The sequence below is a fragment of the Acanthisitta chloris genome, unplaced genomic scaffold (assembly GCF_000695815.1).
Source record: "Acanthisitta chloris isolate BGI_N310 unplaced genomic scaffold, ASM69581v1 scaffold5614, whole genome shotgun sequence".
Lineage (NCBI taxonomy): Eukaryota > Metazoa > Chordata > Aves > Passeriformes > Acanthisittidae > Acanthisitta > Acanthisitta chloris.
Window position 1 is genome coordinate 42,640 of NW_008668635.1, and position 20,404 is coordinate 63,043.

At 44.9% G+C, this 20,404-nt stretch overlaps 2 protein-coding genes across 2 annotated transcripts in view; one reads left to right on the plus strand and one right to left on the minus strand.

The window, feature by feature from the left end:
- The window catches only part of LOC103800587 (PERQ amino acid-rich with GYF domain-containing protein 2-like), a 55,521-nt gene that overhangs the window by 32,375 nt on the left and 2,742 nt on the right, over positions 1 to 20,404 (minus strand). Inside the window, 4 exon segments of the mRNA XM_009072968.1 lie at positions 8,032 to 8,072; positions 8,561 to 8,672; positions 16,563 to 16,671; positions 18,646 to 18,741. Coding sequence (XP_009071216.1) covers positions 8,032 to 8,072; positions 8,561 to 8,672; positions 16,563 to 16,671; positions 18,646 to 18,741 — 358 coding nt within the window.
- KCNJ13 (potassium inwardly-rectifying channel, subfamily J, member 13) lies at positions 3,494 to 5,410 on the plus strand. Its single transcript, XM_009072967.1, has 2 exons — positions 3,494 to 3,971; positions 4,788 to 5,410. The coding sequence occupies exons 1-2, from the start codon at positions 3,494 to 3,496 to the stop codon at positions 5,408 to 5,410; spliced, it is 1,101 nt and encodes a 366-aa protein (XP_009071215.1).

Genomic DNA, 20,404 nt, shown 5'->3' on the forward strand with positions numbered 1-20,404 from the left:
AAAGATATGCATCAAAAAGGCAAAGCACGGGAGATCAGTGTGCTAGACCGTGCATTTCAGAAATGCAAGCAACCCCCTGGAGCTGCAAGGCAAGGTTTTATCACACACAAACCACTAGCTAGCCAGGTCAGCTCAGAACCTTTCCCACTGCAAGGAGAAGGGAACCTGTCACTACGTTAGTACTCACACTACCTGGATTTGTTTTAGAAGAGTGCAGAGAGGAAAGCAACCAGAATGAGGGACAAGGTGGTAGAACACTGAAAAACAAAAACCCTAAGACATCTACACTGGAGCTGGTGATAACCATTTCATTTCAAGGAAGGATTAGACACCACGAATGTGTGATAAAAGACTGGTGAACGTGCCAAAAACAGGTTTAGAAAAGAAATTTCTGACAGTTCCTGTCTTTCCAGTCAAGGGCTATCAGCTGGGAGATGGAAGGAGAAGGAACACCCCAATGCTACAAGTTTCACAAGTCAGGAACCAGGAAAAGCAAAACCAGATGAACAGCATAGCCAAAAGGTTAACAGATAACACTGGACAAACCTGGACTGGAAACAGGATGTATGCTGCAGTGGAGACAAGCACTCTCCAACAAACAACACAGAATTTTTCTTTTGAAATCAGAGTTGAATGTCTTCCCTAAAACAGGCACTGTTTGAAACTGGGATTAATGTGGAGACATCAAAATCGGGCAGGGGATCGGATCAGGTGGACCAAATTGTACTTTACAACTTAATTAATTTATCACCAACAAGGAGAGAAAGAATTTGTATTTTTTACTGCAGGGGGCAAGGAAAGGAACAGACAGAAGACAATGGTTCTTTCCAAATTCAAAGTCACATCTACTCTTAGGTTGTCTCTGCTTTTGAGAATACTGAGGACTGATCCTCCAGCCTGGGTAAAATATTTCTCATGAGGCAATTTTCTTTCATCTCTCACCCAGCTGCACTGGTCTCAGAGCCTATTTGCAGTTTCTTATCCATTTTTCTCACCCCAAGAAGTTGAGACTCGTGGCTCTTAAAGCCATCAATAGAGTTTGCAAAAAACCTGTTCCAGAACTCAAGCTTACACATTTCCAATGCTACACTGCCACCCAAATAGGTAACTAGCATTTTAAACAGTCCTAGACAAGAAAAAACTGAGGACTGTATCAAAATGAGAGCAGTGCATAACCTGGATAACTCCAGCAGGCAACTTTTCCTGCTGGGAGTCTGGAGGAGCCACCACACAGGAGAGTTCTGAAATGTGCTCCTGGGGGCAAACGGAGGTTCTCTTTCTCAAGTACTTCTGAAATCTGTCAGGAATCCATCCTCCCTCACTGAAAAGATCCCAAAGAACCTGATAGTGAACACCGACTAAATTTTCTCCGAGTTTAAAATCAATAGTAAGTGATTAATCACCCCCCTGAAAACCTCCTCAATCAACAAAACCAAACTCTGCACTGCTGACAGCATTTGATCCAAGTAAAATCTATGGCACTCACACCTCACCCTAGCACTCACGTGTGGAAGATGTGAAGCACAGCCAAGAAACATATACCATATTAAGTATGTTTTCCCTTTTTCTCATAACACTGCAGAAAGGACTTCTGTCACCAATCAGTGTCGGACTCATTTTCACAACATGTGTTTGTTCAGCAAATCCAGATTATTTAGTGGCTATTAAGCAGATGCTGCTCTTAAAGTATCATGAGAACAGACATAAATACACAAGTCTGGGGGTTTGGTTGTGTTTTGTTAGTTTGGTTCTTCTGCTGGCTTGCTGTTTTGGCTTTTCCAAGAAGGTGTGATGCACCCAGAGGCATTTTGTTCTGTCATGGTTCTCCTCTATTCAAACAACGCAGTCCTCCTTGTGAGCACTGCTTATTCCAAGATGGCAAAACCTAGGCATTGTCCACAGCTCATTTTTAGCATGGTCCCCAGCATCCTTCCCATTCAGAGATGCCCATTTTACAGCTCCTCCAAGGTATTCTGAAAGGCTCTTCTGTATCTTAGTGCAAGGACTCTGCTCTACATTCAAGTCACTGACCATCTGGTTCCTGAAGCAGCTGAAGTTGCACTCAGGTTATTCTAACAGTGCAGAAGACTGAGCACTGTCATTGAAGGAGCTATGCAGGAGACCAAAGAGCAAGCTCAGTGAGGGTGAGGGAGTCATGCTATAAACAGAATGGACTATGACCAGAACCCCCCAAGAGAAGTGGCCTGGTACCACAGACCAGGAGAACCCTGCTAAGCTCCCTGTATTCTTTGGCACAGAGAGTGGTTTCAAAATATTCCTTCTAGGAGATATGAACTGAAAAATTAAAATGAGAGGAAACCTAATGAATCCCACTCAGGCTATCACCTACCCCTTTAACTACGGAATGGAGAGAATAAAGAGCTAGATGTTTTGAGAACCTACAGAAGCTAAGCAAAATGAAAACTCCACTAAATATTCACTGGGATGTCAATCCTCAAACCTCAGTAGACACTAAGAGAGAAAAGAATGCCCTGCAATTACTAAAATTTGGTATCAAGACTGAGTTATCATTCAGAGAAAGGTCAAAATTGGTAAGAACCCAAAGTTGACCAAATACACAAGTATTGCCCAGCAAATAGTGGAACCCTTGAGTCACACATTCTGCCACACACTCAGTACCTCTGGCACATTCAGCAAGCTTTGAGGCAAAGAGAGGAGCCCTAAACATCACATACCACAGGTACACATTTTGCTTCCCATGCTTGCAATTCCACCTTCACCCCTTAATTCCCACATATCTGCTGTCCCAGTTTCTTACTTGGTCACTAAGAAAAATTAGGCCGGTCAGACAGACTAGACTACAAATTATGTCACAGTTTATCTTTCATACTGGTCTCTCTCTTTTCACCTGATCCTTACACAGCCTCAGACTCCCATAAGCAGCTCACCCTTGAGTTCTGTAATTCTGTTTAGCAGGACACGGTGGGTGCAGACAGCAGACAATTCTTGAGCTTAGGAAAGCTAAGCCACAGCATTCCCCTAAGATGCTTAAATATGTTAGAGAAATAAACATTATTTCTGAGTATTGTTGCTAATAGTATTCACAACAGTATTGATAAATTACTATCCTCTGCCAAAAAGAGGCTACAAAACCTGATATAATCAGACAACATTCAGTTTCTTTTCACATGCAGTATGCCTAGGCCCATCCCACTCACCCCCAAAGAATCAAAGCCTGTGACTCAACGTAAATTTAGGAAGGCAAAGTAAGAAAGTTATATTTAAATAACTAAGCAGGGAAAATTGAGAAGAAGTCAGATTTTTAATCTTTTTTAGCAAAGTATTACCACAAACAGTGGTAAATTCCTCTCCAGGCTCCTGACTTAATCTTCTCTGGATTGCAATGTATAAGCCCTCCTTTGTTGGCCACAGTACTTCAACCCCTGCTGATGTGTCAAAAACTGTGAATGTTAGGCAAAACACAAATATGCTTCATTTAATCAGTTTTTTCCTTTTTTTCTCCTTTCTAGAGATGACAACAGATATGACAGAGAGCAATAACACCAAATCCAGCGCTCCCCTCCTGACTCAGAGACACCTGAGGATGGTGACCAAGGATGGACACAGCACATTCCAGATGGACGGTGCCCAAGGCAGAGGTCTGGCATACCTCCGAGACGCATGGGGAATACTAATGGACATGCGCTGGAGATGGATGATGCTTGTCTTCTCTGCCTCTTTTGTCATTCACTGGCTAGTCTTTGCAGTACTTTGGTATCTGCTGGCTGAGATGAATGGGGATCTGGAGCTGGACCATGATGCTCCACCTGACAACCACACTATATGTGTCAAGTACATCACCAGTTTCACAGCTGCTTTCTCCTTCTCACTGGAGACGCAGCTCACGATTGGCTACGGCACTATGTTCCCCAGTGGCGACTGTCCCAGTGCTATTGCTCTGCTGGCAATCCAGATGGTCCTGGGGCTCATGCTGGAAGCCTTCATCACAGGTAATCCTTCAAGCTTAATCTTTAAATAGGGCTAACAACTGGATTTCAGAATGGAGCTAGAAATAAATACTGATCATTCTGATACCTGAAAGAACAAGTGAGGCAATCACTACAAGGATGGTGAGATTTCGGCCGTGTAATGCTAAAGGCAAATCCCTTTCATTAACAAAAGACAAATCAGGTGACAGATTTGAACTTGAGAGTTCCACTGTTCACTGGGCAATACCTGCCTTACCACTCTCACTTATTTCTTATACCATTATCTCTCCAAGTTTTTTCCCGTATAATTACAATATTTAAAGTCAGTTTGTTTTAAGGTTTACTTTTGCCTAGCTGAACTATTTTTGTTGATCAGTGTTTAAGTAGCCCTCAACACCCAACGTCATGAAAATTCTTCCAATGTTACGCAGCTCCTTTGGAGGTATTTTAAGTCATTTAAAATAATTTTCAGGTTTAAAGTAATTTGAAATACTTCCAAAACACACAGGTTGCTTTACTGGGTATTACAAAGAGCTCCTACAGTAGCAGCACAACAAGATCGGTTATTGTTGCCAACTACAGTGAGCTGGGGCAAGCTAATTGCTATTCCTACAGCTGCAGTTCACTTCCAAAGACTTCCAAGTAAACATAGTTCAGAGGAAACAGCATGTCAGGGCTATGCTTCTCTAAACACGAGTGGGGTAGCGTGATGCCAGCCCGGCAGTGTCCGCACACTGTCCCTCCAGCCTCGGCCTGTCTGGCAGAGCTGGGGGTGGCAGGGAGCAGCCCAGGCACGGTGCTCTTCCAGCTTGCTCTCTTCTCTCTCCTGTGGTGCAGGTGCTTTTGTGGCAAAGATCGCGCGGCCCAAGAACAGGGCGTTCTCCATCCGCTTCACGCGCTCCGCCGTGCTGACACGCGCCGAGGGCAAGCCCTGCCTCATGTTCCAGGTGGCCAACACACGCTCCAGCCCCCTGACCAGTGTCCAGATCTCTGCCATACTCTACCAGGAGCACGAGAACGGGCAGCTGCACCAAACAAGCATTGACTTCCACCTCGACAGTGTTACTGTGGATGAGTGTCCTTTTTTCACCTTCCCGCTGACCTACTACCATTCCATCACTCCCTCCAGCCCACTGGCTGCTCTCCTCCAGAGAGAACCTCCTCACCACTTTGAGCTGGTTGTCTTCCTGTCAGCCGTGCAGGAGGGCACGGGCGAAACGTGTCAAAGGAGAACATCCTACCTGCCCTCAGAGATCATGCTGTACCATCACTTTGCCCCCGTGCTAGCCCGCAATGCCAAAGGAGAATATCAGATCAAGATGGAGAATTTTGACAAGACTGTACCTGAGCTCCCGGCTGCAGCCGACTCCAAGAGTCCAACAAGGACTGACAAGGAGATCCGCATCAACGGGCAGCACGCTGACAGCTTCCAGCTCTCTGAGCCTGGCCTCACAGAATAGAGAGAGCAGACTCTGAACTGTGTGCTTTTTTAATTATTATCACATTCAACTTTCAGGTTCTCTTCACAACCTTCCTTCCTTGCCTGCCCTGCCATCTTCTCGCGCTCTCTCTTGCACTCCCGTCCCTTTGATCACAACATCACACACAGAGTAAAGAGAACTGGTGTGCCCACTGAGGACAGGCCAGAGCAGCCGCCCGGGACAACGTCGGGTGCAAGAGTCTCGAGACCAGATCTTGGCAATGAGAGGAGCTACCTCCTGGATTCACCAGGCTACGATGGAACGGCACCGACCCCGGGAGATCTCAAAACACCCAAAGCTGACACAATCCTAGCTAACCAGCCTGTGACAGAGCAGGTGGTCCCACACCCGCTGGGCGCGGACTCTGCTCGCCCAGTGCCCAGCGTCCCTCCTCGCCCAGCTCCTGGAGCACACGGAGCTGCATCCTGGTCCCAGAACATCCTGCCAGGCTCTCGTGGCAGCGCAAAGCACTCCTGCTGTGCTTATTAAGCAAAACTGTGACTACTGACTCCCGTTCTTTGTTCTGCCAAACAAGAGAACTTCTCATTTCAGAACAAGCCTATGAAGACACTATCAAAAACCCTGGATGTATATGACATGTGCTGCAGTGGAAATTTTGTCATATTTGGAAACACTGAATAAATTATGTGGCAGTGGAAAAGAGACTATTCTGAATGAAGGAATGTACTTTTATTTTTAAAGGCCTATACACTCCACAGATTCTCACCTCCACATTGCTTGTCTCAAGTACATCTGACCCAGAAGGATGCACCATATATATGAGAAGTAGAACTGCATCCATTTATATTTTATGCTTTTTAACATCAATATATTTGCCTGTACACACAGCACAAAAATATTTAGAGACACTTGAATCAATTTTAAAATAAAAAATTAAAACAAACTATATATGAGACTTCTGTATTTAAGTGCCTCACAAACCCACTGCAATTCAGACACTGTTCTGAAGCTCCTACATAATTTACAAAGCCAAAGGAAAACAGAATGATGGATAATTATTTCCGAGCTCTCAACAAAAGCAGTGCCTATTAGGCGTTTATACTTGAACAGTCAAGTATTAAAGTTATCTTTCAAAGGCAAAAGACACTTCCCAGAAACCCAGATGGCACAAACAGCAACTCTCATCGACACCAACATAACAGAGCACCAAATGTGCTTCCTTTTCACTTCACCCAGGTGGGCAGCAGCAGGAAAAATGGGTCTCAAGCTGCTGATGAGATACTGGTTAACTGAAATCTTTGCAAGCCCCAAAACTGTTCACTGAAGTGTGTTCACAACGTGAAGGAGGTTAGGAAAAACCTGCTTTGGTGTAGGGTCAGGGGAAATAGGCATTAGCCCTCCACAAACACCCCACACAGGGAAGGAGGATGAGGCAGAAGGCCCAAGTCTTTGTTCCAACTGAGCTCTCATTCCAAACTGTTCAAGTGTTGCCTCCCCCTACTCCAGACCTCAGACAGATTTCATTTTATCACAGTTACTTTCAAAACCTGTTTCTAAACTTAATTTTATGGAAAAACATTTGAGTACTGCGGAGCCTGGAGAGCAACACACTAAGTTACACTGCCTTTGCCCTGTCTTTCTCAGCTGGTGACCAATACAGTCTCGAGATCCCTTCTCTTTTCCACCCTCATGTCAGCATCAATGCTTTTCAAGTAGGTCTTGCAAGTGTTTTTTCCACGTTCCCTACCAATGTAAGACATTGATAGGAGTCCCACAAATTAAGCAGCAGTGCAAGAGCAGCAGGACACACATGGAGAGCATGGTCATATCAGACACCAACGCATGCATGTCCCACACAGCAAACGTCACTGCAGCCACCAGACAACCAGAACTTCCTCCCATGTTCTCACCACTCTCAGAATACAGATTCCACCTAAATGGGTATGTTCCATCTCTCCAAGATGACAACCCACTCAGACTCAAGCTCAGCTTAACATTCAAACAGATGCACAGGGCCACAATGAAGGGTCCAGCATCCTGCCTGGACACAGCCAGTGTGAAGCACTTCAGATTCACAACAGGGACATAGGGGACCCCACGGCAACCTGAGCCAACAGGAGGTTCATATGATGACTAAAACTAATTTGATCAACAGTAAATCCACCAGCACATGAAGCTCAGAACACTGGAATCTGCCGCATACTAGCAAGTATTCAAAAAACTTAACAGCCCACAAAGTTTAGAAGTCATAGGCACCAAAACAGCAATGCCAGAAACATCTAAAAGCTGCACTGAAAACACATCCTGCCACAGCACACCAGTTCAGCAGCACAGGCTCCTTTCACAGAGGTACAGGGATTTGGTTCCAGCTGCAGACATCACATCTGAATTGAATAAACAGAACCTACTTACTGTAGATTTTTTCTTGTCTACATTTAAAAGCCCAGTAGTGAAAACAACACAAATAAGAGAACCAACACTTTGAGAGCACATTTAGGTAACCTGGCACAGAGTCATGAGCCTTGTGTCAACAATACACTTGGAGCAATAAGAAATGTTTACATGGGGACAGGTCCCTTTCCCCAAACACACCCTGCTCCTCCCTCCCATTTGCTGCCCACACAGTGACAAAACCATACCTGGATCTTTTCGCCCTGGTTTTTCAAAGCGTCTGTCTCCCCTAGAAAGGCAGAATAAAAGTTTCAAATAAGGTTTTGGAACTTCTCCACTCATTTCAGGCATGGGTTTTGTTGGGGTTTTGACTCAGTAGGGGGCTTTTCTAAAGTCAGAGACTGAAGGACAGTATCTTTAGCAGTCCAGGTGACAACTGAAATTTTCAGGAAGACTGAAACAGGGTACGCTCCAAAATGTGCCCCTAAGTACTGTCAGCAATGTCAAGACTAAAACTGAAGTGAATCCTTTAGCAATCCACCATTTCCACTGCAACTGTCAAAATTTATGTTCTCTTAAATTATTTGCAGAAAAATGCTCTTTCACTTGCTCCTGAGTCTCTGGAAACATTACTGTCTTGACTCCATCTTAGAAATTCAGACACTTCACTCAGAGATACAACTAAATCACCTTTCCTAAAGTTTTTTTTGAAGTCAAAAGGCACAAATGGAAGCTGAACACGTGTGTAAAAATCTTTAAGGGCTAGAGTTGTGTTACCTTTCCTCCCAACTCTGTGATCTGTGCATTTCCCTGCCCCCTCCTCGCCCAAATCCACCCTCCACTTCATCAAAACTTCTTTGGTAGAAACCGCTTTCTCCTCGGCCTCTGCCTGAAAAGACAAAAAACACAAGTGTTTGTATAAATAATAAGAGAAGTTGAAAGAGTCAGGTAGGTTTCCCTTTCCTGGTGTCCCTGTGGACTAATCTTGCAGTATTAAGTTCCAGTGAAATTATCTGGGGCAAAGGAAAAAAAGAATAAAGACTGAAGAGTCTTATGTAAAAATTCTTATCAAGAAGCACAGGACCAAACAGAACAGGCAGACAGCTCTGAAATAAACAGTATGCAGAAAAACACAGAAAACATACTTACCCACGAGAAGTTCCCCAGCAAGGGTGCACTGTTCACACGTGCAGTCTGCACTCCTACCAGTCAGATGTTTCAACAGCAGACCCCAGCATGGGGATGCTGCACTGCAGATGGGCTCCCAGTTACTGCCATCAAGGCTAATAAAGGAGAAGGAAGCTCCACCACTGCCAAGTTCTAGACATGCCCAGCAGAAATCTCACCCAGGACCCATGGGGAGAAAAGAAGGATCACAGGATGGGTATTGGTAAGTCAGAATGAAGAACCCCATTAGCTATAGCTTCAGTATTATCCTCCTCACTTGTCAATAAATGATTCCCTGTAAGCAGCTACAAAGCACCAAGTCAAGCCAAAGTTAGACACATACTCAAGCAAAGCATCTCAAAGTGCATCTTCAGTGTCTGGGAAGGCATGGGCAGTTTGGATAAGAAAAGCCACCACCATGCAACTGAAAAACAACACCCACACACTTCCAAGACAGTTTCCAGCACCAGTTAGCTTAATGGCTGGGGTGAAACTTCCACAACCACAAGAGAAACACTGCTTCACACAGTGCTACACCCAGAGAAATGACAGGTTTTTAATCAGCTAACTTACCACTTCAAGGACCTCACGCAAAGAGGAACAAGTGAGACATCAATCAGCTGGTTGCCAGGATAATGATTTTCCTGCATACATGTGCAGTCCCTATAGTCAAGTTCAAAACCCAAAAAGCCCCTGATAACAGGAATTCTTGGCTGTGAGACTATCACAAACATCAGTCCTTTCTGTCTCTTCTGGCTTCAAGAAATAAGTAACACCTCAAAGGATGAGATCAGGGACCCAGAGGAATAAGACAATGACCAAATGAAACATGAAATAAACACCACGAGAATAGACCGCAATCCCTGCAGTCTCTGAAGAAAATAAAAAGCCTCTACATCTAAAATCTAAAGACACCTGGATGCATCAAGGGATTATACCATGTTTCAGTGTCTATTGAAGAGAGGCTCAAAAAAAGGGAAACCATCAAGGCAGTTGCAACAGTTTCTCTGCTATTCTACACCAAATCTCTTGAGGGAAAAGCGGGGAGAGAAGCTGCTTTCCAGGCAGAGAAGAAGAAAAAACTGATACACAGATAACTCAGTTCTGCTCTTCAAATACACAGCTGACTTTGTATCGGGCAGAACAAGCTGCAGGCTGTAAAAGGAACAATTTAAATACCCTCTTTTGGACAAAACTATCCTGTTCCTAGCACCAGCAAAGCCATTCCATGGCAAAGCCATTCCTCCTTGTCAGAGATGGAGGCTTCCATACCACAGAGTTTGGGGAATGCTTAAATTCAGATGGAGACTGGACAAACATTTACTAAACACAGAGTCCACATCAGGTTCAGGAAATACACTGAGCTGCAAATACCTGGAATCTCAGCCTCTTCACCTTTGTGTTTTTACTCAATCCAAGGTGCCTTAGAATTAACAAGGCTGGAGGAGACCTCTGAGACAAGCAAGTCCAACCATTAACCTGTCACTCTGCTCTAAACCCTAAACCATATCCTGCAGCACCAGATCCAGACACCTCTGAAACACCTCCAGGGATGGTGACTACACTACCTCCCTAGGCAATATTCCAGAGCCTAAACACCCTGACAGGGAAAACATTTCTCCTCACATCCAATCTGACTCTGCCCTGGCTCAGCTCAAGGCCATTCCCTCTATCCCCTCCCTGCAGCCATGGCAGGACACACACATCCCCCACCTCTCTCCCAGCCTGTCAGGGGGTTGGGGAGAGCCATGAACCCTTGCCCATGTGCTCTAGCCCTTTGCTGTCCTCGTTGTCCTTGGCTGGACTCGCTCCAGTGCCTCAATGGCCTTTGGGCAGTGAGTGCCCAAAGCAAAGCACAGCACTGAGCTGGGACCTCTCCAGTGTCCGGTCCAGGGGGATGAGCACTGCCCTAGTCCTGGTGCCACAGTTTGCTTGAGCCAGGCCAAGATGTCCTTGGCCTCCTTGGCCACCTGTGCACACTGCTGGCTCCCACTGAGCTGTGCCACCAGCACTGCCAAGGCCCTTTGTGCCCAATACCTCTGTTCCCACTCCTCCCCCAGCCTGGAGCTGCATGGGCTATTGCGTCCCAAGGGCAGGACCAGCACTGAGCCTTACTGACCCTCATGCAGTTGTCCTCAGCCCATTGATCAAGTCAGTCCAGGTCTCTCTGTAGAGCTTTCCTACCCTCAGGCAGATCCACACTCCTACCCAACTTCATGCTGTCTACAAATTTCCTGAAGGTCACTCAATTGCTATGTCCAGCTCACCAATAAAGATGTTAAACAGGACCAGCCCCAACACTGAGCCCTGGGGAACATCACTGGTGACTGGACCCAACTGGATTCAGCTCCATACACCACATTTCTCTTGGCCTGCCCATCCAGCCAGTTGTTTTACCCATCAAGGAATCCCCCCACCCAAGCCACAAGCAGTCAGTTTTTGTACAAATATGCTGTGGGAGACAGTGTCAAATGCCTTGCTGAAATTCAGCTAGCTGTATTTCGACTGTTGCTAGACTAGTGAGCCCTTGCCTGAGTCAGCATAGCTGTTCTTACACAAACTCAGGGGAGGTAGAGGAGCTGACTGAGCACTCAAGGCAAGAGGAGAGATCAGTATCAGACCTGCGATGGTACTCGAAACTCAAACACCTTCACTAGGGCAAGTCTGATACTACCATAGTCATGAACGCAAAACAAGCTGCAGAGGCAAGAAATGAAGATGTGATACAACATCAAAAACAGCATGGTATTTATTCAGTTAAGGCACTATAGGTCTCCTGAAGTCCTGGAAAAGGACTCCAAGCTGTTACTCTTCACAAATAAAGCCCAGGAAAGTTTACGCAGCTCATGCAATAGCAATCTTTGCCTAGTTTCTTTATCACAGGAAAGCTCTCATCCTTCCTCTCACAGGAGATAATAAATCAAAAGCAGTTCACGGAGTCAGAACAAAGGAACTGGCTCATCTCATGTCTGAGGTAGCAGAGGTTGAAAGTTGCATACACTTTTCTAACAGAAACAAAACACGTTATGCTCTTCTGGTTTTTAGACCGAGCGGCAGCAACATCTTTAGGGCTACCCTTGCAGTGTGAGCAAGCATGAGTGCACACTGACTGCAGACAGACCAGCAGGGCCAGAAGGCCAGGGATACGGGAGATTTCATCCACAAATAAAGCAGGTGTCCTGTACAGGAGGAAGAATCAGTTGTTTTAACCACAGCATGGCCATGGCCACTATAAAAATGTGTGAAAACAACACCTGAGAAGCTCCTCCCCACTTACCCCCCCCCGTACCACGTTTTATCACTATGTCAGTTACGCTCAACCACCACAATGGCCAAAAAATGTCCATCCATTCAGTTTCAGACTGCCCTTGGGGCCGTGGCACTCAGCTCCCAGCTGTGCTGATCGCACCTCTGCCTGCGGTGCTGCCACACTCCGCCACTGCGCCCGACAAGACACTGTCCACGTGTGGGAACAGCCCAGGCCTGCTCAACAGCAGCACCCAGCACACACACATGTGCAACCCCAGCACAAACCAAGCACACCACTCTCTGGGAAGCATAAAACTGATCCTACCAAGCTCCAGAAGAAAAGCAGCTAGTCAAGGAAAACTGCCATGTGCAAAGTCTGTTACTCAGCAACTACTACGCAAATGGATCTGACCTGAAAGTGCACACTAGGACACAGCTAATACTGGTAAGAAACTGCATGAAAGATGCTTGTAGAGAGGATAAAAATGCACATTTATATGCACACGGACATTCTGTTTCTGCACTTCTTGGCTTATTTTAAACAGAATGTCACTTCTGGAAAAAAATGCCTGGCACAGGAGGAGCAGACTTTCTAAGCATAGATGCTGCATAAAGCACTGAATGCAAAGTCAATCAATGTCAATAAACCCTTCCTTTAGGATCTGAATGGAGCAGCTGTGTCAACTGTACTTCAGAAATTCCTTTAAAACCTCAGAATGAGGATATCAACCCACTGGATATTACAGTCCTAACAGCCAGAAGTCTCTACCCCGAAAACCAGGTAAGTATGAATTTAAGCAAAAGTACAAGACAAGCAAGAGGGCAAGAAGCAGCACAAACTGTCATCCTAACTGTCATTGCACAATGACCCTAAACCTACGGAATACAAGCAGCAAGTTCTTGACATTGTGGCCCAGCTGGACTTTAGAATCTAGGATCACAGCAATAATACTGTGTGGGAAAAGCAGCAGTTCAGCTACTGTTGTTCAGGCATGAGAACTTTCCACTTTCAGACAATCTGCACAGTTTCCAGCAGAAGCAAAGACAGATTACCAAGGGCAAATAGGGTGGGAGGGGAAAGAGCTTTAACGGGAAGCAAAGGACCCTTCATAAGAGTCTTAACCAAAAAGGAGAACAGCTACAAAACAAGGTGTCTGTAAGCTTTCAGCCCATTCCAGGGACTATTTAAATCTCTCCTCAGCTGAGGCTCTTATTCCTGAACGTTGACATTCCAGTCCAGTCAGCACAAAGCACAGGGCTTAACTGCACACCACAGGGAGCTCCAAGAAAACAAGTCAATTAGAAGAGTCACGTGCAAGTACTTAGTTTCTTTAGAGACTACAACTTCATTTTTTAAAAACAGAAATCAGAGCAACTTCCACAAAGTAATCATTTTCAAATCATCTGAACCTGATAATCGTCAGCAAGAGCTGGAGTGACTACTGAGAAAACACTGAGTGTTATGTTGTAGCATTACATCCTGATAAGGGAATCACATTCAGAGCTCTAACAATAACCCTTCTTTACCAGCAGTTCTGGCCTTTCCCAACCTGCCACGAACTGCCTCTCTCACCTCCCAGCGCGGCAACACAGCTCTGTGATTTGTGCCTCTCTGAGGGAGCTGAAGTGGCAAATCTAAGCACACATGCAAATTCTTCTCTGAAGTTCCTGTGGTGCGGGTTACTTCAAGACAGCAATCTTGCTGTGGTACAGCTGAAGTCTGCATTTGATAAGCAGCAGCTTCCTTGCATACAATGACGTAAAGTTTGTGGGAAAACACCAGATAACCTATTGAACTCAGGCAATCTTGCAGTGCAATAAAAGCCTTTTCCATCTGTTAAGTGAAGCAGTTCATTTAGGGAACAAATTCCAAAGAAATTCCCAGTTCTTTTAAGTAACTTAAAAAACCAGAACTGCTTGCTTGCAAGCAACATTAGCTTTGTAAGTCAGGTGTCAACAGTACTAACTCAGCTTTTCATAAGCAACTGTGGAAACAAAGCCCCTAACTGCAAGAACATCACATGTATAACTATGAAAATCCTAAGAGTTTGTCCTGGCAGAAGTCCTAATTTGTTTGCTTAGATACAGAAACTTTGGGAAGAGTCATCATGCCTAGAGCTCAAGACTAATTGCCCATGGGAGGAAAAGGGGACAAATGGAAGAAACGAGCAGCAACTGGGATCCATGGAAGAGGGAAAGCTCAGAATGCTGAAGGAATCTCCTGGAGAAATGTGTCCCTTGGGGCTTAGTAGAAGGAAGTCAGAGCAGACTAACAAGCACAACATTCAACAATTCCAGCAAACCAAGAGATCAAGTGGGGATGAAACAAAAAAAAGTGAAAAATACTAACTTTTCAACAAAGTTCTTCCTAGTACTTCTTAAGAACGGACTGTGAAAAAACAGGAATACATGCAGTAGCTTCCAGCCTTTACATTCTGTCCAGTCCAGGGAAAGGACTCAAACTTTATTGCCAACAAACCAGTGACAGATTCAGTAATGCAATCACTGGATTAGAAGCCGTATTCTGCGACATCTAACCCTGTGACCTCATCGAAACTAGTAGGAGCAACTGAAGAGCAACCACCGCTCACTGCGTAAGGATGGCATGCCCTGTGAGTGGTGCAGCATGAAAACAGGGAAAATCCAACAAAAGAAAGCAGACTTCCACAAAGTAATCATTTTCAAATCATCTGAACCTGATAATCGTCAGCAAGAGCTGGAGTGACTACTGAGAAAACACTGAGTGTTATGTTGTAGCATTACATCCTGATAAGGGAATCACATTCAGAGCTCTAACAATAACCCTTCTTTACCAGCAGTTCTGGCCTTTCCCAACCTGCCACGAACTGCCTCTCTCACCTCCCAGCGCGGCAACACAGCTCTGTGATTTGTGCCTCTCTGAGGGAGCTGAAGTGGCAAATCTAAGCACACATGCAAATTCTTCTCTGAAGTTCCTGTGGTGCGGGTTACTTCAAGACAGCAATCTTGCTGTGGTACAGCTGAAGTCTGCATTTGATAAGCAGCAGCTTATCAAGGGCTGCCAAACTAGAAATGGCTGCAGTATCTGGATACTGACACCAGAAAGCACACTGGTGGGTGTCTGATCTCCAAGCACCAATCCTCTCACTTGCAGAGTTCAGTCTTAATGCAGCCACACACACAGCTAGTGCAGGTATTCCCAGAGAGTGGAACAGACAGTGGTGATGCAATACACGTCAAAAATACACAGCAACAAAAGCAGCAATGTTCAAACGAGTAACAGAACTATGACAAGGTACATGTAAGCAACAATGTCTCCCTGCACCTATACACATGCACATCTGTCTTATTTCAAATTAAGCCCTGAGCATTTGTGCATTTACAATGACAGAGAAGGGGAAGCAATAGGAAAATCCAGTGGCAGTCTTGTAATGTCTAAATTCATGTATTCTCTAGAAAACAACCCTAGGGGGACAGATGACAACCCACAAATACCGGAAACACAGACACAAAAAGGAAAGGGTTAAGGAATGACAACAGAAATGAGAGAACACATCGAGTCAGAGCAAAATTCTGGTCAAGCACTTAACTATGCATGAAAGTGATTTCTGAAGGCGTCATTAAAAATACCAATAGTTAAGGTAATTTGGAATTAAATTAGAAAAGGCTTGAAGAGACACCTCCCCTGAGCACCTGCAAGGGCAGAGGTTACAAGACAGATTACTCCTAGTCATATTTCCAAGCTGTTACCTTCTTCCCAACCTGAACTAAATCCGCCCTGTTCATGCACCGCTAACAGGAATGCTGGGACAGAAGAGCCTGGAGGTTGGTTTGGGTCAGTGGCACAGCCTGAGGGCACTGCTCAGCTCATTTGCAGGCTTCAGCTACAGCACTGCACTCAAACTTGTCCCGGATTCCATCGCACCTTTCCATTACCTTCTCCCGTTTATGCTCAGGATATTAACGAATAAAGATGATTTTTTAGAACCCTGCACACTACCTCCTACAACAGTAACGTTTTAAATACATTTGTGGATTTTTCTCCCTTTTCCTTACAAATTGTTTTTTTACCTTTAATAAGGTTATGTCTAACAGTTCTGAACCAAACGATTTCAGAGTCCACCTCAAAACTACCTTTCCATTTTGATTCCCCCACCCAGCAACTTGAAAAAGGCATGGAGCACAGGCACCAGACGTGTCCTGAAGTGTGCAGAACCATCGCTAAACACGATACTAATTTTCTACCACCACCTTATTGGAAAGGTCTCAAAGTTTTAAGGGAAAAGAAACTGGGCATGAGGGAACCTGGCTGTCACCAGCTCCAACCAGCATCTTTAGCCTGGAACACCTGTGTACATTGCAGCACGTCCCACTGGCAGCTCACCTCGACCTCTGGAGGAACTTCGACCTCGAGGAGCCCCTACCACCGTTCCTCCTCCGCGTCCCGTCAACCGCAGCACAGCCGCACTGTTTACAGACATTGAGAAATTCCTCTGCCAGGAAAAGAGAGTCAAGGTCAGATTCTATTCAAACAAACACCAAAATTCCCACCCCAAGAACAGAAACACTGTCACCCTAAATTTAGCTTAATACCAGCTTTGCAGTCCTTGTGTTCACTACAAATTCTCTACAACTAACATTCGTAAGGAAAAGGATTCCATGGAGACACGAGTGGCTGAAGCAGTCTATAAAAGGCTGCTGATCAATATTAGTACTTCCACGGTACTTACCTGAAATTCCTATGCCCTAGAAGCAGCAGCTGAGCACCTACTCCTTTCAGACGACTCCAGGACAGAAACTATCAGAACATGAGCAGCTTTAAATAGACATTCTGTTGCAAAGAGAGTGGCACCTGCCAATACCTGACACCATTAACTAATGCCAGTTCTAAACTTAATCCTGACACCATTAATTAATACTAATTCTAAACTTATTTCTTAAGCAAAGCAGAAACAGGTAAAGAGCAACACAACTTGAATAAAACTGTGTTTACAAATCTCCTTTACAGAAATAAGCCTCTTTTTTTCCCCTCCTCTAAATATATCACAGAGTCACAGAATTTCAGGGGTTGGAATGGACCTTCCAGCCCATCCAGCCCCAGCCCCTGCCCTGGGCAGGGACACCTCCCACCAGAGCAGGTTGCTCAAGGCTCATCCAACCTGGCCCTGAACACCACCAGGGTTGGGGCAGCCACAGCCTCCCTGGGAACCCATGCCAGTGAGCAGTAGAAGCAACATGCTTTGGGGACAGCTAAGTGTACTTAAGCCTTCTGAAATTTCAGCAATACTCCTTTTGATAAGGCAATAAACACCAGGAAAATTCAACTTTATTTCAATATGGAAATTGCTAAAGCAAAAGCTATTTCAACAACAAATGGATACTTATAACTCTGGCCCATTGTCTGAGCACAAGCAGATGGAAAACTGGGCCAAAGAACTCAGCAGCATATTCAGAAAGATTAAGCAGCAAACCTGAATCCAGTTTCCAAATGCAAGTTTAAAACAACTAGAATGCAAAGGACTCCAAACAGCTGTTACTTAAGGTTTCTTCACAGGAGCTTAGAGCAGGTAAGTCCTTACACCAGTGCATCTGAAGTACCAGGACCCTGAAGGTCTTCAGAGAACAGCCAGACAAGCAATTATACACTACTTGAAACCCAAATGGCTAACATTAAAGCCAACAGGCATTTGAAGGAGTTTTAGCCCCTTTCACAAACTGCTTGATATATGCTCCCCAAAAAAGTACCTCTTCCTTCAAGAGACAATTGGCAACGAAGCGGACGTGAGGGAAAGGAACAAACGTGGCCATGCATGGCAAAGAAGCAAGGTCAGCCCCAGCAGACCTGACTATGCTGTCCCAGCCAGCTCTTACAGCCCAAAGCAACCAAAACCCAAAGGCACCACCTCCACTTGCCTCTAAGCAAATCACCACCTCTCCTGCAGGTAATACTTCTGCTTTACTGAGAAGCAGTGAATACTTCACAACAAAAAACATCTTGATGCTATTTAGCAGATTCATTGCCTTGCATGGGAGATTCCTCGTTTTTATGCCTTACTTTTCCAGTAACAACATTGTAAACTCACTTCCTTTTCCAAAATTTGTAAGGGTTGGACTTGTCTGCCTGAACGGTGAACAAATTCCCTCTCTCCTCTGTAGAGCAGCAAGCTCTACACTGAGCTAAAAACGGTGTGTACCTAAAATACAGGTACTACTCTGCAGATGGTGAACCTGGTTTAACACACTGTCTGCCATCAGCAGAACACTGTATTAAGAATCACCTGCTCAAATTTGAGGCAATAATTGAGCACGCGTAGAACTTAAACTCAATTCTGACACAGCCATAATTTCTTTCCCCAAAATCTACTGCATATTATGGTTTTTCTCACCAAAGGCAAGACTCCTCATTTTGTCTTTACACTAATCACCATCTAAAGAGGTCTTAAAAGAAAGAAAAAAAAGATACAAACCTGTTCTTCTTCTGTAAAAGGTACAAGTGCCAGTGGTGGCAGGGGCTCCTCTTGTAAAATAGGCAGAAACTCCTTATCCAGAAGGTCTGAAGGTATCTGCAGGGAAGGACAAGAGCACTCTAATACACCCAAGTATTTCCACTTCACGGATGCTGCCACCTACTTTTACCTTGGCAGCTCTTTCTCCATCTACTCAGTACAACAGTATTTCCAACATTTACCAGGAGTGGGTGTAACTCCACTGTAAGTTTATGACCCCCAGAAACAAAACTATTATGAATTCTTATAGACATCCAGAGTACCTCCCACCCATCCAAACACAAACTTACCACTGCAGCTCAGACCTGAACCAAGCGAAATTTCATCTGGTAAATTAAAAGCTACTGCTTTAACTTCCATGCACTGTTACAGCCAGAGTTTTATTTACCAAAACCACCACAAAGGGCATAAAGGTTGTATTTGTATTCAATTTTAAGTCAGCAATTCCAATTTACAACCAACCAGGACAGTAAAAAAAAAAAAACCCCCACACAAGTAACTAAACCAAACAAAAAAACACAAGTAAAATTAAACTATAGGTACAGATTAACTGGAGAGGACTGATGATTTCAATCAAAATAAATTTTAACACTAATTTTGAATCAGATGCTCCACCAGCAGATGTGACCTTGAGAACGTGGACAAGAAGCTGCAATTACAGCCAAATGAGCTCTAATTATGCCAACAGAGAACTGTCTCAAAAACATTTAGTTTTCAATTCTAAAGACTCTGTATTTTTTCATTTGGGTATATGCTAGTGGAAGCCTCCCTGCTTTCAGTCACGGCATCTTTCCATCAGAGCTGCAACTCTGCACAGTCTTCAGGCAGCGAAGACTGAGGACGACCCAGTGACAAAGGACAGGGTACAAAGACACATCTTACACACACTGCAGCTCAACAGTCCTCTCAGTCTCGGCAGCTGGAATTACTGACCACCATGGAAACACGTGGCTATCAAAAGCAGAACACATTCCAATTATAATGCCCTTCTGGCAAACACACGAAGAGAAAATATTCCTTTGGACCATTCATAATCATTGGAGAACTTCCTGTAACACATCCCAGTCAAAGGTTGCTCTGAATCAGTCACAGCTGCAGAGGTCTCAACACCATCTGATAACACACACACTACTCTGACTGGCTGACTTAGTCAAGTGTAACATCAGGGCTTAAATCACAGCTTCAAGTAGAGCAGGACAGTTGTGCATGTTAAAGCACGGCTATAAGCCATATCACACTCAACACAACTCAGTCCCACAACTGTGACATTCCATGCCCTTGAATCCATGTGGAAGCAGTGCAGGGCTCCCAGCACTGCACGGGAGTGTCAGCACAGCCATGCCAGGGCACAAACACGGAATATCTCTGCTGAGCTCAGGGCAGCTGGGAATCGCTTCCTGCAGTTTCCCCTGACTCGAGGCAAAGGCTCTCAGGAGGATTCAGACCTCCAAGGCACTGTGTGCCTGCTGCAACAATACACCAACCTCTGCCACCACCCACACAGCACCCCAGCGTTTACCAACATGCAATGTGTGAATCGTTTGCTTGAAAGGATCTCTGAAATGTCACTTCTACATCACCGAGAACCTTTGCTGGAAAGGAAACCAGAAGGAAGTTCTTGACATTCTACACTGTTCTTCTGCATTAGATGTGCCTGATTGTATTTGTGTTCTGATTCCCAGAGAAATGAACTACCTGAGGACTGCTGTCACTGAACTGC